The sequence below is a fragment of the Moschus berezovskii genome, chromosome 3, assembly GCF_049115385.1.
Source record: "Moschus berezovskii isolate FMDL1 chromosome 3, NW_MosBer_1.0, whole genome shotgun sequence".
In the NCBI taxonomy this organism is placed as follows: Eukaryota; Metazoa; Chordata; class Mammalia; order Artiodactyla; family Moschidae; genus Moschus; species Moschus berezovskii.
Window position 1 is genome coordinate 58,764,529 of NC_142462.1, and position 25,344 is coordinate 58,789,872.

General features: G+C 42.0%; 1 protein-coding gene across 1 annotated transcript in view; it reads left to right on the plus strand.

Moving 5' to 3' along the window:
• Window positions 1-25,344, plus strand: part of CTTNBP2 (cortactin binding protein 2) — a 169,820-nt gene that overhangs the window by 113,850 nt on the left and 30,626 nt on the right. The window contains 5 exon segments of the mRNA XM_055420804.2: window positions 6,843-7,118; window positions 9,700-9,795; window positions 10,994-11,073; window positions 23,460-23,546; window positions 23,629-23,728. Coding sequence (XP_055276779.2) covers window positions 6,843-7,118; window positions 9,700-9,795; window positions 10,994-11,073; window positions 23,460-23,546; window positions 23,629-23,728 — 639 coding nt within the window.

Here is a 25,344-nt window from a genome sequence, read left to right on the forward strand (position 1 = left end):
TGACCTGCAGTGCTGGATCAGGTGAAATAGTATGACCTCTTGTGTCAGGATTATCACTCACCCCTTCCAGTCAGCCAGCTCTCTCAGTAGTGTTCTTGAGCTTACATTCTAACATTGAGACAGAAAATAAGCAATAAACATAAGAAATGATTCATTATATAGTATATGAGATTGTAATATATGCTACATAAGAGGCTAAGAGGGATGGGGAGTGAGAGGGTGGGTTTCAGTTTTTAAAATGATAGGCAGGGTAGCCTCACTACCAGGACATCTGAGCAAACACTTGGAGGTGAGGAAGGGGTAGTTATGAGGATCTCTCAGGTAAGAACTTTCCAGGCAGAGCGTCAAGTGGACTGAAGCCCTAACAAGTAGGAGCCTTTCTGTGTGTCTAAGGAACGGCACTCAGGGCCGAATGACAGGGTTGGAATGAGCGAGGGAAGGAAGTAGGAAGACAGGTCAAAGAACTTACAGGAGGGGAGGAGGGTAGAGTCATTTTGGGGACTTAAGGTAGCTATTTCAGTGTTTGAGTATAGGAGTGATGGGACCTGGTGTACATTTTTTTTTTTAAGAATTTTTGTCATTTTTAAATTTAGGAACATCATAAGCATTCCTACCCTATTAAAAAAGATATTTGTTAGCTATTTCATGTTAAAATTTGCTTTTATCGACTTATTAGACATAAGTGGGATTCTAACTAACACAGCATTGTAAATCAATTATATTCCAAAAAAATCATTTAAGTGGTTACTAAGAAAAGATAAAATCAAAGGAATCTCATACTAATTGTAAAAGCCAGTCCTGGCAATGTCCCTAAAAAGAATGGTGTACATTGTAATGGTGTCTCTGACTGCTTTGTCAAAAATCAACTAGGAAGGCACAGGCCTAATGTAGCCAGTATGACTTCTCAGTTCAGGATCATAGTAGATAAGGACATGTGGCTTCTGGATATAGCTAAAGATAAGCCAACAGAACTTCCTAATGACTGACTGTGAAGTACAAGAAAGGGGGTTTGTGGATAATGCCCAAGATTTTCAGCCTGAACAACTGGCAGGATAGTGTTGCCCTCAGCTGTCAAGGGAAAGGCTATAGGTGAAGCTGATTTTGTCGGCAAAGATCAGGAGTTACATTTTGAATTATGAATTTGAGACATCTGTTAGGGTGTCTCTGTAGGAGGTATCAGATCAGCAAGAATTCTGAAGATGGGTATGAGCTGGATTTACAAATCTAAGAGTCAGCAGTCTAGAGATAGTTTTTAAAGTCATGGAACTGGATTAGGTTATGAAGGCAGTGAACACAGAAAAAATAAGAGAAATAAATGAGCCTTGCCAGACTCTATTCTTAAGAAGTCTGCAAAAAGGGAAGGGGCCAGCAAATGAACAACATTAGAGGTTTAAGGAAATCCATGAGGAGTGTATTGAAGAGCAGAGAGATCAGTTATGTTGGAAGCTGTTCAGTAACATGAAGACCAAAAATAAAATCTAGTAGTTGGTCATTTCCCATTCATAGATCACAGCCTTCTTGTGGTGAAGGGGCTTGGATAACTCAGTGAAGCCATGAGCCTTGCCATGCAGGGCCACCTAAGATGAACGAATCGTAGTGAAGAGTTATGATAAAATGTGGTCCACTGAAGGAAGAAGTGGCAACCCACTCCAGTATTTTTTGCCAAGAGAACCCAATCAACTGTATGAAGAGGCAAACAGATATAACACCAGAAGATGAGCACTCTGTGTCAGAGGTGTCCAGTATGCTACCGAGGAAGAGCAGAGGGCAATTACTAATAGCCCCAGAAAGAATGAAATGTCTGGGCCAAAGCGGAAATGATGCTCAGTTGTGGATGTGTCTGGTGGTGAAAATAAAGTCTGATGCAGTAAAGAACAATATTGCATAGGAACCTGGAATGTTAGGTCCATGAATCAAGATAAATTGGACATGGTCAAGCAGGAGATGGCAAGATTGAACAGCAACATCTTAGGAATCAGTGAACTAAAATGGACAAGAACAGGCAAATTTAATTCAGATGACCATTGTATCTACTACTGTGGGCAAGAATCACTTAGAAGAAATGGAATAGCCCTCATAGAGTCCAATATGCAATACTTTGGTGCAATCTCAAAAACGATAGAATGATCTCAGTTCATTTCCAAAGCAAATCATTCAACATCACAATAATCCAAGTCACTGTGCCAACCACTGATGTAGAAGAAGCTGAAGTTGACTGCCTCTATGAAGACTTACAAGACTTTCTAGAACTAACACCAAAAAAAGATGTCTTTTCATCATAGGGGATTTGAATGCAAAAGTAGGAAGTCAAGAGAGACCCAGAATAACAGGCAAGTTTGGCCTCGGAGTACAAAATAAAGAAGCAGGGCAAAGGCTAATAGAATTTTCGTAAGAGAACACACTGGTCATAGCAAATACCATTTTCCGACAACCCAAGAGATGACTATACGTGGACATCATCAGGTGGTCAATACCAATATCAGATTGGTTATGTTCTTTACAGACCAAGATGGAGAAACTATAGAGTCAGCAAAAAAACAAGACCTGGAGCTGCCTGTGGCTCAGATCATGGGCTCCTTATTGCAAAACTCAGGCTTACATTGAAGAAAGTAAGGAAAACCATTAGGCCATTCAGGTATGACCTCAATCAAATCCCTTATGATTATACAGTGATGGTGACGACTAGCTTCAAAGGAGTAGATCTGATAGAGTGTCTGAAGAACTATGGACCGAGGTTCATAACATTGTACATGAGTTAGTGATCAAAACCATACCAAAGAAAAAGAAATGCAGGATGGCAAAGTGGTTGTCCGAGGAGGCTTTACAAATAGCTGAGAAAAGAAGAGACGTGAAAGGCAAAGGAGAAAAGGAAAGAAATACCCAACTGAATACAGAGTTCCAGAGAATAGCAAGGCATGATAAGAAGCCCTTCATAAATGAACAGTGCAAAGAAGTAAACAATAGAATGGGAAATACCAGAGATCACTTCAAGAAACTTGGAAATATCAAGGGAACATTTCATGTGAGGATGGTGCATGATAAAAGACAGAAATAGTAAGGATCTAACAGAGGCAGGATAGATTAAGAAGAGGGGACAAGAATACACCAAAGAACTGTACAAGAAAGGTCTTAAAGACCCAGATAACCACGATAGTGTGGTAACTCACCTAGAGCCAGACATCCTGGAGTGTGAAATCAAGTGGGACTTAGGAAGCATTACTACGAACAAAGGTAGTAGAGGTAAAGGAATTCCAATTGAGCTATTTAAAATCCTAAAAAATGATGCTGTTGAAGTGCTGCATTCAATATGTCAGCAAATTTGGAAAACTCAGCAGTGGCCATAGGACTAGAAAAGGTTAATTTTCATTCCAATCCCAGAGAAGAGCAATGCCATAGATATTCAAACTACTGTACAGTTGCCCTCATTTTGCATGTTTGCAAGGTTATGCTCAAAATTCTTCAAGCTAGGCTTCAACAGTATGTGAACCAAGAACTTCCAGATATATAAGCTAGATTTAGAAAAGGCAGAGGAACCAGAGACCAAATTGCCAATATCCTTTGGATCATAGAAAAAGCAAGGGAATTCCTGAAAAAAACATCTATTTCTGCTTTATTGAGTATGTTTAGTCTTTGACTGTGTGGATCCCAACCGCTTGCTCCTTGGAAGGAAAGTTATGACCAGCCTAGATAGCATATTAAAGAGCAGGGACATTACCTTGCCAACCAAGGTCCGTCTAGTCAAGGCTATGGTTTTTCCTGTGGTCATGTATGGATGTGAGAGTTGGACTGTGAGGAAGGCTGATCGCCGAAGAATTGATGCTTTTGAACTGTGGTGCTGGAGAAGACTCTTGAGAGTCCCTTGGACTGCAAGGAGATCCAACCAGTCCATTCTAGAGGAGATCAATCCTGGGTGTTCATTGGAAGGACTGATGCTAAAGCTGAAGCTCCAATACTTTGGCCACCTCATGCGACGAGTTGACTCACTGGAAAAGACTCTGATGCTGGGAGCGATTGGGGGTAGGAGGAGACAGGGAAGACAGAGAATGAGGTGGCTGGATGGCATCACCGACTCGATGGACATGAGTCTGAGTGAACTCCGGGAGTTGGTGATGGACAGGAAGGCCTGGCGTGCTGTGGTTCATGGGGTCGCTAAGAGTCGGACACGACTGAGCGACTGAACTGAACTGAAAGAGAGGGGAGTACCAGACTCCCTTACCTGTCTGCTGAGAAACCAGTATGCAGGTCAAGAAGTAGTTGACTGGTTCAAAATTGGGAAAGTAGTACGTTAAGACTATATATTGTCACCCTGCTTATTTAACTTCTATTCACAGTACTGGGTTTCCCAGGTGGTGTTAATGGTAAAGAACCTGCCTGCCAATGCAAAAAACATAAGAGATAGGGGTTCTATATCTGAAAGAGTGCATGGCAACCCATTCCAGTGTTCTTGCCTGGAGAATCCCATGGACAGAGGCACCTGGCAGGCTATAGTTCATGGGGTCACAAAGAGTCAGACAAAACTGAAGCACCTTAGCATGTACACATGCAGAGTCCATCATGCAAAATGCTGGGCTGGATGGATCACAAGCTGGAATCAAGACTGCCAGGAGAAATATCAATAAGCTCAGATATACAGAAGATAGAACTCTAATGGCAATGGCAGAAGGTGAACAGGGACTAAAGGGCTTCTTGATGAAGGTGAAAAAGGAGAATGAAAAAACTGGGTTAAAACTCAACATTCAGAAAATTAAGACCATGGCATCTGGTCCTTTTGGAAACAGTGAGAAACTCTTTTCTTGGGCTCCAAAATCACTGTTGACAGTGACTGCAGTCATGAAAAGATGCTTGCTCCTTGGAAGGAAAGCTATGACAAACCTAGACAGTGTATTAAAAAGCAGAGACATCACTTTGTCCATAGAATCAAAGCTATGGTTTTCCCAAAAGTCATGTATGGATGTGAGAGTTGGACCATAAAAAAGGCTGAGTGCCAAAGAATTGATGTTTTCCAGCTGTAGTCCTGTGGAAGACTCTTGAGAGTCCCTTGGACAGCCCAGAAATCAAACCAGTCAATCCTAAAGGAAATCAGCCCTGAATATTGATTGAAAGGATTGATGTTGAAGCTGAAGCTCCAATATTTGACCACCTGATGGGAAGTGCCTACTCACTGGAAAAGACCCTGATGCTGGGAAAGTGAAAGTTGCTCAGTTGTGTCCGACATTTTGCAACCCCATGGACTATAGAGTCCATGAAATTCTCCAGGTGAGAATACTGGAGTGGATAGCCTTTGCCTTCTCCAGGGGATCTTCCCAACCCAGGGATTGAACCCAGGTCTCCCTCATTGCAGGCATATTCTTTACCAGCTGAGCCGCAAGAGAAGCCTGATGCTGGAAAAGATTGAAGGCTAACAAAGAAAGCTGTGGCAGAGGATGAGATGTTTAGATAGCATCGCTGACTCAACGGACATGAATTTGAGCAAAGTCTGGGAAATAGTTTAGGACAGAGGAGCCTGGCATGCTACAGTCCTTGGGGTCACAATGAGTCAGATAAGACTTAGCAACTGAACAAGTTGGTCAGTTAATGGAAAAAGAAGAAAAGTTTAATAAGGGGATCATAAAAATAACATATTTTTAAACATTTTGTTTTAATATAAAACACTCCAAGTAATTCTTTCATCAACTTTTAGGTGAAGCTCTTCATATTAATCTGGTTCTCCTAATCAAAGTGCCATGTATTCTTACTTGAGCAGATCACACCTTTAATGTTTCATCTGTGGTTTCTAGTGTTTGAGGATTTAAACATATTTTTGTTTATTAGCAAACATATTTATATTTATTAGCAAACTAATGAAAATATCTGTCTCAAGACAATTAAATTTTTTTCTAATTTTATTTAGCTGTCTCTTCCATGTCACATTAAAAACTTTTATAGCAGCTCCTTTGTTCAGTTTAAAAAGTGTTCTGATTTTCTAGAAGTAGGAACTCATTTCTTCAGTATCTGGAATATTTAATTTACTGATTATAGTTTGTGTTCGACAGACATGAAGACTGGGACTAAACACAAGTGGCTCTTCCATATAATTCAGTTCATGAGAACAGAAGTACATGGGGCACTATCCACCTGGGGGAATACCTCAGTTGGTATCACAGAGAGATTGGAAGGATTATTTTAAAAGCTTCTACTGCACTGTTCACCACTTATCAAGTTCTTGTAAGATACTAGTTCTTGTAAGATAGTGTGTTAACAGATAATGTGTTATACAAGTAGTGTGTTAAAACCCCTCCAAACACAAATTTATTTACTCTTCATAGCAGCTCACTTGTACCTTCCTTCCATTTTATAGAGAAATGGGGGCATAGAGCACGTGAGGCAGTGTCCCAAGGACACGTGGCTAGTAGAAGGTGATCCTGAGGCTAAGCCCAAGGTCTGTATGAGCCTGAAGCCACTGTCCTCAGCACACTGACCTGTTCAGCAATAACGCCTCTTCTTCTTGATGTTTTCAAGGAAGGTGAGGACAAAGGGCAGTTGAGAGTTCAGGGTCAAGAGAGGGCTCCAGTTTTCTTTTTGAAAGAATATGGGAATCTTGCCGAGCGAAGGAATCAGGAAGTAGAACTGGCCAAATAGACAAAGATAAAGAGCTCAAGCAACGTGATTCCAAAGAAACTATGAAGAGATTGGGAGACCAAAATTTACTCCAGTAAACAAATATTCATTTGATGTTTAAAAAGGATGGCTGTCCTTTGCTTTGTTTTCAGAATGTTTTTATCCGTTGCTTTTTTGTGTAAAATTTTTCCTGGTTTACTTCCTATCAGGATTTCTTTTCCCTAATTTTTTTTTTCTTCCAACAGATGCTCTTAAAATACCCTTAAGGATTTCAGTGGGTGAGATTGAACCAGGCAACTATGGTGCCGATGATTTTGAATGTGAAAACACAATATGTGCTTTAAATATTCGCAAACAGACATCATGGGATGATTTTTCAAAAGCAGTGAGTCAAGCTCTGACAAACCATTTCCAAGCAATCTCTTCTGATGGATGGTGGAGCCTGGAAGACATGACGTTTAGTAGCACCACCGACTCCAGCATTGGCCTCAGTGCAAGCAGTGTGCGATCCATCACGTTAGGTATTAGCAGTCCTGCAATGAAGGGAAAGTTAAATTTCTGGGTTTATTTATATTTATGGGCTCCCTAACCTGATTCATAGTTCATTGATTAAATACATTCAAAGCTCACTTGTGGCGACTGCTGGTGCTGAAAACCTTGAGTGTTCATAATGTAGCCATTGCATAATGTTGACTGTTGGTAAAAAAATGCTTTTACACCTCAAATAATACCCAGAGAGTGAAGAACATGAAAGCCGTTGATGAGGCTTTGTGATTACACTTGCTATTTTGATAAATGCAAGAAACTAACCACATTGCAGCTGCTTACTAATGCACGAGCTCTGAACACAGCTCCAAGTTTGTACTTGGACTGCGCCAGAGATGCAGTAGAGTATGAACACCTTACCTTCAGATGAGAGTTAGAAGAAGCACTTTAATGAAGATGTAGTCAGGGCTCCCCCTTGGGAGGAGTCGGGGTGATAACTGGTTGTTTCTGTTTGATGGGACTCTGAAGAATTTGAAAAGATAAGATTTGGCTTCTGGTGAGCATAATACATGCACTATAAATGTTAGTTGTCCTGGTTAGTCTCTTTCCTGTTGAACTAGGAGATCTGGGGAACCTCCTGTGGTGTCAGGACTGTGCTGGGAGCTATATTTATATACAGACCTCACTGAGTCCTTACAGCAGGCTCATTTACAGATAACTCGTTACAAGATAACTTGCCTGAGGTCACACAGCTAAGGAACAAAGCAGTCAATTTTCAAATCCCAATCTGTCTGATAGGAAAGTCTGTGTATTTTCAATAGCACCATGTTGCAAAAAAAGAGTCGAGATTGAGGAAAGGGCAAGTTTCAGCATGTGATTAATGTATCAGCTTATATTAGAAAATGTTTCATTCTGTTCAGGCATATACCATAAATCACTTTGAAAACATATATATCCACTCATTTTTGAAGCAGATTATTCACAACTTAATTTTATGGATTGTAATGATCTTAAAATGATTATTACAGAATTATTACATCATTTTAGAAGTACATTTAGAAAAGAAGTCAAATGATTCTCAGGACCTCATTTGCCCACAGGTGCAGTGTTATTTAAAGTGTGGGTCTGCCCAGGGGTCTGTGGTTCTTCTGACTGCCAATAAACGAAGTCAGCACAGCCCTGCTTTGAAGGAAAAGGCCCTCCATTATCAACCCTTATCCAGCTAATCCAGAAACTGGGGGAAGGCAGGTGGTTGTTCACCACCGTCAGATCCATGTACTTCTGTAAGCAGTGGGTGCAAAGGCCAGTCTGTTCTGGTGTTCATTCTTGTCCCTGAGTTGTGGGGCGCCCAAGTAGCATTTCATATCTAAAAAATCATTGAGTTCTGTGGGTTAGGTCTTTAGTTTGGTACCTGGCTGTGACCACTTGATGATCGGTGATTACAGGCACATCTCAGGGATAGTGCAAGTTCAGTTCCAGACCACAGCAATAAAAGTTTCCCAATATAAATCAAGTCACATGTATTTTTTGGTTTCTCAGTACAAATAAAAATTACTTATAATGTGCTGCATTTTATTAAGTATACAGTAGCAATGTCTAAAAAACTACATACTGAATTAAAAACCTTTGCTAAAAAGTGCCTGCCATCATCTGAACCTTCAGCAAGTTATAATCTTTTGCAATAGTAACATCAAATATCACTGATCACATTATAACATATATAATGAGAGTGAAAACGTTTGAAATATTGTGAGAATTACCAAAAATGTGACACAGGCACAAAGTGAGCAATTGGGCTGTTGGAAAACAGCACTGATAGACTCGATCCATGCAAGGTCAAGAACCTTCAGTTTGTAAATAACAATATCTGCGACATGCAAAAAAAAGCAAAGCACAGTAGAAGGAGGTATGCCTCCATAACACTGTCATTATGTATGTGTACGAGAAACTTTATCAATAACCTAAGCTGGATTAAAGGGACCAAGGGCAACAGAGAAATAGTGAATTACAGGTGAGCTGTGTATGCATTTTGGGGGCGTGCTGAGGATAGGCATTTAGGAATTGATCTATGGAAGGAAGGGATGAAAATAAGTGCTTATGACTGCTCCCTCCCCAGAATGGACACTTACAAAGTGAGGCCCTTTTTTTCTGAGCAAGAGTGAGCAGAGAGCCCAGACTGTGAAAGGTTTGATTTATTCTGAGCCCCTGAAGTTGCCTGTGAATCCAAAAATGTTTTGGAAAGGGTGTCAGGGACCAGATCATAAAGGATCTCTTGCCTCATTCAAAGTGCTCCAGCTTTGTGAAGCAGGCACTGGAAGAACCATGGAAAGGTATCATCTCCTTTGTTCTTAAAAACTACACCCTGGACATATTGTTTATATTTGCAGTCTCCGGATTTTGTTCAGTCCCTGTAGCTTGAAGGCCTCCCACTGACTATCAGTGAAAATTATGCTGGGGAGTTAACTCTTTGTGTGACCCTTTCCATTGTCTGTGTCTCTGACAGTCCAAGCTCTAGAGTCCTTTAGAGTCTCACACAGGAGAGTGTACATTGACTCTTATAAGAAGAATTCCTTTTAAGCGTCTCTTGACATTTTCTTTTACCTTTTTTTGAACTAGGAAATGTGCCGTGGTCAGCAGGTCAGAGCTTCACCCAGTCCCCATGGGACTTTATGAGAACGAATAAAGCAGAGCAAGTCACTGTGCTTTTGTCAGGTAAGGATATTCCAAACTGAGGCAACGCTGAGAAAATTTGCATCATGAGTGTTTCATGATTTTGTCCTGTGACCCCAAGCCATGCGTGCATGACTCCCATTGCTGAGTAGATAGATATATTTTTTGAAATATTTGACTAAGGAGAAGAAAAATCAAAAGCCATGTTTCTGACACCTATGATGATGTCTCTTCTGATCATTGATTGTTGCAACTCTGATTGCATTTCTCATTAGGAAAAAGCTGATGTGCTGATAAGAGAGTGACAGATACCATGTTAAGAAAAATGTCTTATTGCTGTGAAGTACAGCATATGACGAATGTGATTATTATGGTACAAGCTAATCTTCAGTGAGCATCTACTGTTTGCTTGCTTAGTCCTGTTGTTTACAGTACATGACAAGCATAAGTTCATGTAATCCTTACAATAGCGTAATTAAGATAGGTATCTCTGTTTATCCTCATTTTATGTATAAGGAAATTGAAGCTCAGAGAGATTGATGTTCTTATCTGAGTGTGTGCAGCTAGTAAGTAGTATTGGAATTCTCAGTTTCCCAGCCCTTAATGCTAAAAGGCTACTGATTTTATCATGTATCTCCCAGGTTTGGGAATGGAGCTTTAAAAATTCAGTTTCAACTAATAAAGTTTAGTTTTATTATTTTACCTAAGTTTTTTTTTAAAAAAAGCCTGAGACCATTCCAGAAAATTCCTTCAGGCTTGAACGTCATGTTGAGAGAGTGGCAGCACACAGAAGGGGGTGGAAGCAGGGGTCAGGATTTGGGAATGCACCTGTACATTGATGCTGGCAAAGCTTGAACTTCTGAGGATTACTATTATACATGGCTTATAAGCAGTAGAATATTGAATCCAGCAATCAGAGAAGATACAAGCTACCGCGTTGGAACCTGGATGTGAAGGCACTGGTCGTGATTGACAGGGGATGGGTGGGCTCCCCCTGGGAATGATCAGGCCAGATGAAGAACTCTTGGGAGCCATGGCAGGGACTGTTTCTCAGCCAGTCCAAGGTGTCACAGCATTTTCACAATGGTAAAGGCACACTGGTTCCTCTTGGCCACATGTCAGCTCTGCCTACAGACTTCAGTAACCATTTTGTATCTTACATTCAGCTCTGTTAGGTTTTGATCATTCTTACAGTTGACGTGAAGAGCCCATCTTCCTTCTGTGTGTTTCCTTCTCTCAGGGCCTCAGGAGGGCTGCCTCAGTAGTGTGACCTATGCATCTATGATCCCTCTTCAGATGCTGCAGAACTACCTCAGACTGGTAGGTGGACCTGCCACGTGGAGTCTTACACTCCCAGCCCCAGTGTGGATTAGTTGGTTGCTCAGTTTTACGTTGAGAGCTGTGTGAGCCCCTCCTCCCTCTGTGCTCTGACCTCATGACCTTTCCAGGGCCCCCTCCCTGGAAAACTGCTGGTACCTTGCCTGGAAATTTCTGGGACCCAGAGACTGCCTGTGACCTGCCAGTTTTTATAATTTGGGCAGGAGGAGGTGTCTTTTCCTAACAAGGACTTGGCATCAAGTAATTGCTCATTAATATGGAAGAGAATGATAGCCAGCTATCAAGATCCCTGGCTGTGAACTTTGCCTGGCTGTAAACTTACTCAATTTAAAATTGAGTAAATATGCTAGCGTTAGTTATTGTATTGGTTTGCCACTTCAACAGAAGCAATTATAGCTTGGACAATACAGAAGTTTATTTTCTCAAACACAGAAGTCCCAGCATATGTGAGGGACCCAGGGAGGCAGAAGGGGCAGGGTCTCAGGGTCTCAGTTCCGTCTCTCTCCCAAGCTCCTCGCCCTTGGGTGTCGTGCATGGGCTTGGTCAGACAGTCACGACTCGTGCTCCCAGGGTCCAACCTGAGGGAGGAAAGCCAGGAGGGCAAGTCCCTGCCTTTCGGAGAAACTGCACACACCCTTCCTGCCCAAGAAATTAGACACAACGTTCACACCTGACTGGGAGTGTGGACTTGCTGGGCAACCAGGCATTCAGCTAAAACTGAGTAGTTCTGTTATTAAAAGGAAGAAGGAGAATATGATTATCAGCAAAGAGTGGCAAATTCTAGATACAAAATAGCTAGATTTCATGCTTTGCATTTGTCCAGTACTTAATATGTGCCAGACAATATGAGGTAGCCAACACTGTCTGTCCATTTTATAGATGAGGAACCCAAAGGAGCAGAGAGAGGTAAGAACATGCTCAAGGCCATGAGCCACTTAGCACAGCCAGAGGGCGATAAAGCCAGGATTATGCAAGTCCCTGACACACACATATGTCTCTGCATGTGAGACGCATCTCAAATATTGAAGGTGTAAAACATTGAACCATCATCTTGCCTTACTTTCGAAAGCTTATAAAAAAATGGCTTTGAATCTGACCCTTTACACAGGTTGTTTCTGTTAACTGAATTGATGTCTTTGATCCTGATAGAAAGAAGTTTTCAAAATCTTTCCATTGATCTAGCTAGGTTTCGGAGAAGGCAATGGCAAGCCACTCCAGTACTCTTGCCTAGAAAATCCCATGGACGGAGGAGCCTAGTAGGCTGCAGTCCGTGGGGTCGCTAAGGGTCGGACACGACTGAGTGACTTCACTTTCACTTTCACACATTGGAGAAGGAAATGGCAACCCACTCCAGTGTTCTTGCCTGGAGAATCCCAGGGACGGGGGAGCCTGGTGGGCTGCCGTCTATGGGGTCACACAGAGTCGGACACGACTGAAGTGACTTAGCAGCAGCAGCTAGGTTTACCACTGGGATTGACCTTTCAAAAAACAGCATATAAACATTCAAAGGCTTCACAATTGAGGAGACACGGTGTCTTCTAAATCTGATACTTTCTCCGCCCACCCCACCCCACTCCCCGCCCCTCTCTCTTTTTTTTTTTTTTTGCTATTTGCTCCTCTGTGAAGGATCAAAGAAAGCCTGAGGGTTACATAGAAACGGGAAGAAGAGCTGTCTTATTCCTTTGCATCAATGAAGGTTAAAGTTGTGTGACCAACTGCATTTCAGGAATGTGAGTCTAGGCACTCAGTAAAATCAGCGAGTAGAATCAGGGCTTTTCAATCACCTGTTGAGATGATAAAATGACTAGAAAGGTGATGCAACCAGATTACAACTGTATGTTAGTCTTGACTGGCTAGCTCAGTCAAATGAAATTTCTGCTAGTCATACTGCATGCATGCTAAGTCACTTCAGTTGTGTCCACCTCTATGCAACCCTATGGACTGCAGCCTGCCAGGCTCCCCTGTCCATGCGATTCTCCAGGCAAAAATACTGGAGTGGGTTGCTGTGTCCTCCATTCTCCTTCTATAAAAGATTATAAACCCTTTATGGAGATTGACCATGTGTGATGCATTCTTATATCCTATTTAGTTATCTAATTTGGTTGTTTGACAGTTATTTGTTGAGAAGCTCCTAAATGCAGGCAGTGTTTTAGAAACTTTGGATATAGCTGTGTATCAGCAGCATTCCCTGACTTCGTGGAGCTTTCACTGTAAGCTGTGTAAGTATGTGTAAGGTGGATAAATACATCTGTAATGTGATATCCAGTACTAATTATAAGTGTAAAGAGAAATAGAGCAGATAAGGAGATAAAGAGCTATTGAAAGGGGTGGCAGAAAGAGCTTTTGAATGGAGTTATTAGGAGAGATGTTTCCATTGTGATGCATAGACAGAAAACTAGACGAAGTGAAGGTAGAAGCCTTGCGGAGGGTATCTGGAGCAGAAAGAACAGCCGGTACAGATGTGTCTAGGCTGGCAGTGAGGTTTGAGTGATGACCAGAAGCCAGATCATGCAGGGACTTTGAATTTTATTCCAGTTATGATAGGAAGCCACTGGTAGGATTTGAGCTAGAGTGACATACACCGCAATAACTGAAGTGTTGACAGTCTATACAGCAGACATGGAAACCTAATAATACCTGAGTTTTGAGTATTTATTTAGGCATGCTGCTGCTGCTGCTGCTAAGTCACTTCAGTCGTGTCCGACTCTGTGTGACCCCATAGACGGCAGCCCACCAGGCTCCCCCGGTTTTATTGCACTTTTTAGATACTGCTTTATTTTAATTATTTTTTTTACAACAAATTGAAGGTTTGTTGGCAGTCCTGTGTAGAGCAAGTCTATTGGTGCCATTTTCCACCAGCATTTGCTCATTTCCTATTTCTTATGGTAATTCTCCCAATATTTCAAATTTTTTTCATTATTATATTTGTCATGGTGATCTCTGATCAATGATCTTTGATATTACTACCACTATTGCTGGCTGAAGGCCCAGATGATGGTTAGCATTTTTTAGCAATAAAGTATTTTTTAATTGGGCTTCCCAGGTGGCACAGTGGATTAGGGTATGAACATTGTTTTTTAAACATTTAATAGATTGCAGTATGGCGTAAACATAAACATAAATTTTATATTCACTGGCAACTGAAAAAGTCATGTGACTTGCTTTCTTGAGATACTTTTTTGCAGTGGTCTGGAACCAGACCAGCATGCCTGTATATGCCAAGCTTTGTTATAAGTATATAGATTGTTTCCTTTAATCATTCTATGAGATAGCTACTTATACCAGTTACTCTCATTTTAAAGGTGAACAAACCAAGACTATTTGCTCAAAATCCTCAGGGAGAAAGTGGTAGCACCTAAGGAATTGAACCTAGGCTGTCTTCCATTCTTATATATGTTATCAGAGTTTATACTAGTTATTAATTATTGGTTAAGAAATAGTTGTGGTAAACAGTTTTTACTGTATGTGTGTGTGTGATTAGGGCTTCCCAGGTGGCGCTAGTGGTAAAGAACACGGGTGCCAGTGAAAGTAGATGTAAGAAACCCGTATTCTTGCCTAGAGAATCCCATGGACAGAGGGGCCTGAAGGGCTACAGTCCATGGAGTCTCCAAGAGTTGGACATGATTGAAGCAACTTAGCATGCATGCACGTGCTTGGTCACTGGGTTGTGTTCTACTCTTTGAGACCCCATGGACTGAACCCTGCCAGGCTTTTCTGTCCATGGGATTTTTTTCTAGGCAAGAATAATGGAGTGGGTTGCCATTTCCTCCTTTAGGGGAATCTTCCTTACCCAGGGATTGAACCCACTTCTCCTGCATTGGCAGGTGGATTCTTTAAGCTGATCCATATGGGAAGCACATGTGGAAATGGGGTAAATAAAATGCTTGTATTAAAGCCCTCATGCAGAAAACCAAATGGAGTGAAACCTTTAAATCAGACTTTTTTATTTAAAAGATGTTAATTTTAAATACTGTTCTTTCGCTGAATTGTTAAATGATACAAGTGCATTTTAAGTCTCCATCCTTGAGTTAATAAGGAGGCATTTAACTTAATTAAGTTTGAATCACTAATAACTTATTATAATAGTTGAATTTTTTATTATCTCAAACTTTTCTCTAAGCCAGTTTTCAACTTTTATTAGCTTATTAATAACTCCATAATTTAATAATTCAGTGACTGTGAATAACTATTATATTAGAAAAATACTTGAGGAGATCACCCTTATCACCCTGTTTTTAAATGTAGAACTCTGAATCCACATGAACACGATGCTTGAGAATTACATTGACTGTCCACTTCAGTATGTGCCATGCTTATTATAAGAATCATCACTAGGAGGTTCTACTTACTCTTCATATATTCCCAAAGTAAATTTGCTATATTCCCATAGAAATTATGCTGTAAATAATGGTTATGTATCTTAACATGGCCCATAAAAGCTTATCAGCCCCTTTTGCAGATGACCTGGTTCAGATTGATCTTTTTCAGGGCATGGAGAGACAATACTGGGTAAGGTCCTAGTGGAAGATCTGGGGCAGGAAAGAGTTCAGGAGTGCTAAAGGCCAGGTGACAAGGGGGAAATCATGTCTAAGAGTTATATCTTATAGTCTTTTTAAATAGTTATATATCCAAGTTACTACTTTTGTGCTAGTGTGTAATGGGCTGTCTTTATTCAAAGTTAGTAACCAAGTCTGATCTTGGCTTTTATGGTTTCCGTAAGCTCATTTGTTCATAGTGTTCATGGGGGTCTCAAGGCAAGAATACTGAAGTGGTTTGCTATTCCCTTCTCCAGTGGACCATGTCTTGTCAGAACTCTCCACCATGACCTGTCCGTCTTGGATGGCCCTATACAGCATGGCTCATAGTTTCATTGAGCTAGACAAGGCTGTGGTCCATGTGATCAGTTTGATTAGTTTTCTGTGATTGTGGTTTTCATTCTGTCAAAAAGGTTGGCTTGAAGCTCAACATTCAGAAAACAAAGATCATGGCATCTGGTCCCATCACTTCATGGGAAATAGATGGGGAAACAGTGGAAATAGTGTCAGACTTTATTTTTTGGGGCTCCAAAATCACTGCAGATGCTGACTGCAGCCATGAAATTAAAAGACGCTTACTCCTTGGAAGGAAAGTTATGACCAACCTAGATAGCATATTAAAAAGCAGAGACATTACTTTGCCAACAGAGGTCCGTCTAGTCAAGGCTATGGTTTTTCCCATGGTCATGTATGGATGTGAGAGTTGGACTGTGAAGAAGGCTGATCGCCGAAGAATTGATGCTTTTGAACTGTGGCGCTGGAGAAGACTCTTGAGAGTCCCTTGGACTGCAAGGAGATCCAACCAGTCCATTCTAAAGGAGATCGATCCTGGGTATTCATTGGAAGGACTGATGCTAAAGCTGAAACTCCAATACTTTGGCCACCTCATGTAACGAGTTGACTCACTGGAAAAGACCCTGATGCTGGGAAGGATTGGGGGCGGGAGGAGAAGGGGATGACAGAGAATGAGATGGCTGGATGGCATCGCCGACTCAGTGGACATGAGTTTGAGTGAACTCCGGGAGTTGGTGATGGACAGGGAGGCCTGGCGTGCTGTGATTCATGGGGTCACAAAAGTTGGACACGACTGAGCGACTGAACTGAACTGAACTGAACCCTCTGATGGATAGGATAAGAGGATTATAGAAGGCTCCTGATAGGAGAGACTGACTGAGGGAGAAACTGGGTCTTGTTCTGATGGGCGGGACTGTGTTCAATAAATGTTTAATGAAATTTTCTGTTGATGGGCGGGGCTGTGTTCCCTCCCTGTTGCTTGACCTAACTCCAAACTATGGTGGAGGTAATGAAGATAATGGCGACCTCCTTCAAAAGATCCCATGCATGCACTGCTGCTCTCGGTGCCCCCGACCCTGAAGTAGGCCACTGCCAACCCACGCCTCTGCCGGAGACTCCTGGACACTCATGGGCAAGTCTGGGTCAGTCTCTTGTGGGGTCACTGCTCCTTTCTCCTGGGTCCTGGTGCACACAGGGCTGTGTTTGTGCCCTCCAAGAGTCTGTTTCCCCAGTCCTGTGTGAGTTCGGGGATGGGGTTAATGGCGACCTCCTCCACGAGGGCTTATGCCATACCCAGGTCTGCTGTACCCAGAGCCCCTGCGGCAGGCCACTGCTGACCTGTACCTCCACAGAAGACACTCAGACACAGTTCTGGCTCAGTCTCTGTGGGTTGGGCGTGTGTTTTGTGCCCTTCCCAGGTCTGAGCAGCTGAGGCAACCAGGTGCTTGGCAAATCACCTCCCCAGTCCCAGCCGCCTGTTTCCTGGGTGTGCCGCAAGAGCACCACTCAGGTGTGCTGTATGTCTCCTCTGGAGAGCTGATCTCAGGTTGTCACCCTCCTGGTGGATGTCAAGCATCCAGGATCTCAGGAAGACAGGTTAGCAGCTGGGAGCCTGCTCACAGTTTGGTGGAAGATGTCATCTCTGGGGCTGAGGTTGTTGCAGCCCCTTGCCTCCAGCTCTGGCTATCACAAGCCTGCCTCTCTACCTCCCGGCGGGGAGTGGCCGGTATGCAGCTAGCTAGCATGTATGCATATGAGAGTTGGACTATAAAGAAAGCTGAGTGCAGGGGAATTGATGCTTTTGAACTGTGGTGTTGGAGAAGACTCTTGATAGTCCCTTAGACAGCAAGGAGATTCAACCAGTCCATCCTAAAGGTAACCAGTCCTGAATATTCATTGGAAGGACTGATGCTGAAGCTGAAACTCCCAATACTTTGTCCACCTGGTACAAAGAACCAACTCATTGGAAAAGACCCTGATGCTAGGAAAGATTGAAGGCGGGAGGTGAAGGGGACAACAGAGGATGAGATGGTTGGATGGTATCCCCGACGCAATGGACATAAGTTTGAGTAGTCTCTGGGAGTTGGTGATGGACAGGGAGGCTTGGCGTGGGGTCACAAAGAGTTGGACACAACTGAGTGACTGAAGTGAACTGAACTGAAGCTCATTTTTGAAAGCGTATAGTGTTGGTGTCTCTCTGTATGTGAACTGTAATTTCTCTTTAATTCCATTATTCTTTATACCTATTCTATAAAGAGAGACCTCGGCAAATGCCTAAAAATACTAGCATGAAAGACCCCTGACTTTGGTTTTGCCTGATGCTGGATGTTCCAGTATTGTTTGGGGGAATTTTACATGAGTAAGTTGACAGTAACTGTATTCTGTGTGGCTCTGAAGTCATATATAAATTACTTAAGTTTTCAGAGAGGTTGTAATGAAAGTCTTAGCTATAAAGCATGACCCTTTAACCTATAACCATCCCAGTTTCATTAGCTCTCTAAAGAAGTTTTATTTTTCATTCTTGAGTTCAGCGTCTCAGCACAGCTTGGCCTAAAAACTGTCTCATGTAGTAGAAGCTTTTCCTCAGGCAAGTGAAACTGACCAAACGTTGAGTTTGATGCTTTAAAATGCCACAAGTCTGAAAACACATAGCAGGTGCCACATTGACTATAACAGGACTACAGCTCCTCTGATAAACTCCATTCTGCAGAAAAACACTGTGGAGGGAAAAAAAGATAAAGGGATAGATGGGCCTTTGTGGAGGTCACTGTCTCCATTTATCCAGAATTCATTTGCCTCACAAAGCACTAATTGACATGTGATGAGAGCTTCCTGAATAGGCTCTGAAGACACAAGAATAAAAGGGATTGGTACCAATTGTGATAACAGGCCCTGTGTCCCTTTACTAATAAGCAGAAAGGCCACACTGTAAGCATCCACTTAGAAGATAAATCTGGGGACTACAATTCACCTTTTAGAAGTTGAGTTTGATTTGGGGTTTCAAAAAGCAGATCTCCTTTCAACACAGTTAAAAGATTTACTACCCCGCCTCCCCCAGTCTGTTTGCCTTCCTGTCTACCTATCTGTCTATCCTTAGAGCTGCCCTCTGCTGGAACCATGGAGCATGTATATTCTTTAAACATCAGGCCTTGCTATTTAGAGAAATAAGATGGTAACTCTAAAACAGATAAATATGTTTCCTTGGGATAGCTTTGCATGTTTTCTCCAGTTTAAATATAGCAAGAGGCTTCCATAATCAATTTTTTTTTGTTCAGCTCTTAAATGGTAACCAACACAACTGTATGATTTGATGAGCTTGAACAAAATATCATTCACAAAAAAATGGATAATACCTGAAATAAGTGGAAGCCTACTAATAGGATGGTTGCGTTAGAAAGTCTGAATGATCTAGAAGTCTTTACCTTGATTTACTTACTGAATTTACTTATTTATATTCTAGAAAGGATGTAAGACTATGTGAACAGACATGCTTACTACTAGTGAATGGCCTTTCAGTAAAATTTTTCTGTCTTTCCTGAGAACCAACAATCTGAGAAAAGATGAGGTGCTGGAATTGAAGACAGCTTAGCTGTGAAGTTGGGTCTCTTGCTGTTACATGATTTCAAAGTCAATCTTAAGAAAATGTAGGCAGTTTGGCAGGATGGCTAAACTTGTTTTCAAAGGTGAGACAAGATTAAATAGCAGTGGTAGTTGAAAATCTCAGTGGATTTCCTTGGTAGTTTAGCTAGTAAAGAATTCGCCTACAATGCAGGAGCCCTGGTTAGATTCCTGGGTCGAGAACATCCGTTGGAGAAGAGATAGGCTACCCACTCCAGTATTCTTGGGCTTCCCTGGTGGCTCAGCTGGTAAAGAATCTTCCTGCAATGCGGGAGACGTGGGTTCGATCCTGGGTTGGGAGGACCCCCTGGAGGAGGACATGACAACCCACTCCAGTATTCTTGCCAGAAGAATGCCCATGGACAGAGGAGCCTGGCGAGTTACAGTCCATGGGGTCACAAAGAGTCAGACACGACTGAGCGACTAAGCACAGCACACAGCACAGACTATTCAGTAAACCTTGAAAATCTGTACCTGTTTCACTAGTGTGAAACTATCCATTCTTGGTGAGAAAATTTCTACCCAGTAATTCATGGCAATTTGGGATTAATTTGGAGAGCTCAAGATTTCTGCTTTAAAATTGCACCTGGCAGGCAGCACCTAACACACAATTTCCCACTGAAGTACTTTTTAAAAAGGGATAAAGCTTCATAGTAACTGAGAAAAATAGAACTGAGGTCTTCCTTGGGCAAGAATCTAGAAAATTTTTTCTCTAATTTGAAGAGCAAGAGATTGTCAGATTTATTTATTTGAGGCCTACCTGAGATGAGATAGGAAAATATTGTTATCTTTCTCTTATCCATCTTTACTAATGATTCAAAAAAAAGCAAGATTTACTAGCAGTTAGAAAATTGAGCATACATCCTTTAGTCTTCTGCTTGTGGCAGCACCATGATACTTTCCTCCACCCCCTGTCAGCACAGGTCCTTCCACAGCTGCTCAGAGGTTGGAGCCTAGAAATACCTGAGCAGAGATCATGGGCTTTGGTGAGACTGTGCTGCATCGGGAAGTATATTCTATCTGCACTCTCGATGGGCTGGTACAGGAGCATCCTGCTTCCCAGGTCTGCAGTTCAGCTCATGTACTTGTCTGCCAAGGGAAACAGCAGGACTTTAGTCCACTGCAGCCAGTGCTGGATCCTGGAGTTTAACTGGAAATTACAGACACCAGCCTGACATCCATCTAGTGACCTGATGGAAAATCAGTGGACAGTGAGTGAAATCAGTAATGGTCCACACATCCTGCTTTACTGCAGAATTCTTCCTGTTGCTTCACAGTAGATAAATACCCCGTGACAACTTAGCATTATACTGTGGAAGAATACTGCGGAAAAGAACAAAACCTTCCTGAAAACTCAGAAGAACACAGCTTAAAAATAACTTTAAAAAAAAGAACAAAGAACTTTGGAAGATGATGTTCATTCTCTAGAGGATGCAAGGAGATAGATTGTGAAAGCAGGGCAAGAAAGCCACGGTAAAGGGCAGGATAAGATGAAAAGGTTTGGAAAGCAGATGGATGAGCCAAGGAGCTCATCAAAGAACAACCAAAAAATGCAATGGCCTCATTGAAGTTGTACTTTAGATCATAAAGAGCAGAACAGAGGTGGTAAGTGAAAGTTCCACTCAGGGCTGTGAGTGTAGAAGAGAAGGACAGAGTTAGGTTAATGATGAAGGAACAGGTGTCCTCACAGAGCACAGCAAGGGAACTTAAGCTTTACAAGGTGTGCCTTAGAACTAGAAGAGGAGAAATTAACAAAAGCATAATGGAGGGAAAACTTTCCAAGCTGAAAAAAGTTTGCACATGTCCAAAGGATTTACCCTATTTCATTTAAAATTGGGAGAAAGAGACCGTAACTAGATAAATCTGGGCAACGGGCAACATTTTTTAATGACAAGAACAATCTATGTATCCCCAAGCTTCCGTATCACATAGGTACAAATGAGGACAGACTATGCTATAATAATTCTTCTTTAATAAAAGCTTACCCCTGAAGTCTTGTGGCACCATAGCCTCACTACCTAGAAGCAGAACCTCAACTGAACTTTCGAGGATATTATCTCTCCTGTGTCTCTGAGGGCGGCCCTGTCCAAGTCTTGGTCCTGGCTGGCACTTTTACCACTGCTTGGTTTTCAGATTCCCAGTTCCACAGAAAACAGCCCAGGCCAGTCTCTGCTGAGCTCAATCTCTCATTTTAGGATCCTGATGTTTATCAGGCAGCTGCAGCCACTGTCATTTTTCTTCCAGACACGCTAGTCTCTCTGTTGCCGCCCTACCCCCACTGTGAATCCAACTCGTCCCTTTTCTATTGAAGGCTTAGCAGTGGTGGAATAATATTTAAAATAAGATTAAATCACTGGTGGCTACCAGGTAAATTGTCTCTCAGAGCCTAAAACTCAGTCCCCAGTGCAACATCACTGGGGATCACTTCCTTCCTTAGCCCATTGTCTGACACCTAGTGGTGAAGCCTGGTTTCCCTTCCCTTCCTAGGAGTTCCTCTAAACATGTCAGGGTCTCCTGGGAGGCCAAAACTCAGGTCTTAAAGGCCCCCGGTGAGGAAGGAGTTCCCTTTTCCTTCCATGCTAAGGTCTTTCCCTCAAACCTTCCTTTCATGTCTCAGAATCTGCCTTTTCCTGTAAGAAGCCAGAGGCATGGTCACTGTCTTCACAAAAGTCCACTCTGGTCACCCTCTAGGATGTGACCTTCCCTGTTATATAAAAGGACAAACTGGTCAGAGCACAGTAGAGCAACAGCAGCACAAAGGTACACATCCCTGTCCTTACATCGTCCCATTGAGAGAAGAGGCCCTGTCGTGTCTTAACACTTTTCTAAGTCTGGGTGGCTCAATCCTCGTATGAACTTCGTCAACGGTACTGGTAAGGTTGGGGCTTCACCTGTGTGGGTCCTTTTCTGCCAAACCTTTTTAGGAAGAAACCTCCCCAGCATGGGAGCACAGCGCTGGATCATGGGGGTGTGGGAGGCTGATCTCCACCCCAATTTCACTCCAAACATCATTGCCCTTGTCCTGCATAAAACATCATTCCTTGACTTTCCATCTTAGCACCCACTACATCTCCACCTGTTCTTAGATAAGATATTTTTATACATGAGGATAAAGAGTTTTAAAAATCACTACAGGCTTCCAGGAAGGAAGGCTTTTTTTTTAAAAAAAGGAAAAGTGATCAGCCAGACTCTACCTAGATTTCTGGAATTCAGTGCTTCGAAGGGTGGGATCATATAGAGAGTTGATCCAAGTATTTTATCCTCATGAAGATGTCCTTTATGTAAAAAGTCAACACTAAGGTATTCTCTGATATACAGTAGTTGTAAAAAGATGGCACTCCTGTATGCTTAAAAACCAAATACATGCATATCAACTGTGCAGAGAAGAAAACTGGAAGGAAACATGAACCATATTATAGTGGTTGCTTTGGTGATTTCTATTCTGCTTCTTTATTTTTCTTTGTGTTGTCCAAAATTTCCTGAAAAATATTCACTGCTATTTTAACCTCTGAAAAGTAAGATAAGCATTGGTAAAATTTGAACTAAAGAGCATCTGTAAAGGATAATAATTTTTTAAAAATTACAGAATATCTATAAGGGACAAAATACACTAGGAACTGTGTTCCCAGTAGTATACTAAACCTCAGTGTAGAAAATGGAGGAAAGAAAGGAGTACACTTTTTCAAAAAAGGCCCTCTCTTGCTATAAACATGTGTAAATACTATGTAAAATATAAAATACTATGTTTGTCAGTGTTCACATTAAAATGAAAGACCATATGCCCAGTGAATGAAGCCAATCCCTAGAAAAATACTTTTAATCTTTTGAAAGGCAGAAAACAATCAGAAAGGACATTCTACACCGTGTATCACTTTTTTTCTTAGCATTTTTACCTAAGATCTTCTCTTGGTTTATTAATAGGTTGAGCAATATCATAATGTCATTTTCCATGGCCCAGAAGGGAGCTTGCAAGACTACATCGCCCATCAGCTTGCACTCTGCCTGAAGGTATGGGTTAACCACATACCCTCTCCTTTTCTTTGAAAATGCGAAAGAGTTCAGAACTAACCATACTCTTTTCTTATCACAGCACAGACAAATGGCTGCAGGATTCCCCTGTGAAATAGTGAGAGCCGAAGTGGATGCTGATTTCTCCAAGGAACAGCTAGTAGATCTGTTCATCAGTAGCGGTAAGACCATCTCAGCAAACTGAATTGTGATAACCAAAAGGCATGTTTTGCCAATTAAGCCATTGCAAGGAAAAAATGTTGTACTTGGGGATAAATTTAAGTAGAATGTTGAATTATGCCATAGCTATGGGATGAAAACTGGGAACCCTGGTGACACTTGTTATGTACGTGTCATTGCCTCTGTTCTACATTTGGCATTCTATTTATAAATTATCTGTTTGAAGTGTAATATATAACTGGCACTAGAGGATACCAAAGGAGGGGGTAGGAGGTGGGAACAGTCCACCTTAGTGAAACTGTTGTATCATTGGTATAGTTTTGAATTAATTGCACAGCGGTAATAAGCGATCATGGAGAAAGCAAGAGAGTTCCAGAAAAACATCTATTTCTGCTTCATTGACTATGCCAAAATCTTTGACTGTGTGGATCACAATACACTGTGGAAAATTCTGAAAGAGATGGGAATACCAGACCACCTGACCTGCCTCTTGAGAAACATGTATGCAGGTCAGGAAGCAATAGTTAGACTTGGACATGGAACAACAGACTGGTTCCAAATAGGAAAAAGATTACGCCAAGGCTGTATATTGTCACCCTGCTTATTTAACTTATATGCAGAGTACATCATGAGGAACGCTGGGCTGAAAGAAGCACAAGCTGGAATCAAGATTGCCAGGAGAAATATCAATAACCTCAGATATGCAGGTGACACCACCCTTATGGCAGAAAGTGAAGAGGAACTCCAAAGCCTCTTGATGAAAGTGAAAGTGGAGAGTGAAAAGGTTGGCTTGAAGCTCAACATTCAGAAAACAAAGATCATGGCATCTGGTCCCATCTCTTCATGGGAAATAGATGGGGAAACGTGGAAACAGTGTCAGACTTTATTTTTTTGGGCTCCAAAATCACTGCAGATGCTGATTGCAGCCATGAAATTAAAAGACGCTTACTCCTTGGAAGGAAAGTTATGACCAGCCTAGATAGCATATTAAAAAGCAGAGACATCACTTTGCCAACCAAGGTCCGTCTAGTCAAGGCTATGGTTTTTCCCGTGGTCGTGTATGGATGTGAGAGTTGGACTGTGAAGAAAGCTGATCCTGAAGAATTGATGCTTTTGAACTGTGGTGTTGGAGAAGACTCTTGAGAGTCCCTTGGACTGCAAGGAGATCCAACCAGTCCATTCTAGAGGAGATCGATCCTGGGTGTTCATTGGAAGGACTGATGCTAAAGCTGAATCTCCAATACTTTGGCCACCTCATGTGACAAGTTGACTCACTGGAAAAGACTCTGATGCTGGGAGGGATTGGGGGCAGGAGGAGAAGGGGACAACAGAGAATGAGATGGCTGGATGGCATCACTGACTCGATGGACATGAGTTTGAATGAACTCCAGGAGTTGGTGATGGACAGGGAAGCCTGGCGTGCTGTGATTCATGGGGTCGCAAAGAGTCGGACATGACTGAGCGACTGAACTGAACTAACTGACTGAATAAGCGATCAATTTTTTAGTGAATTTTATTATTCATAAATTCTGTACAACAAAGCACCCCTTATTGTTGCACCTGGTGTGCACTGCTTTCTCCGCTTCATTCTTAGTATGCCTTTGACCAGCACTTTGCT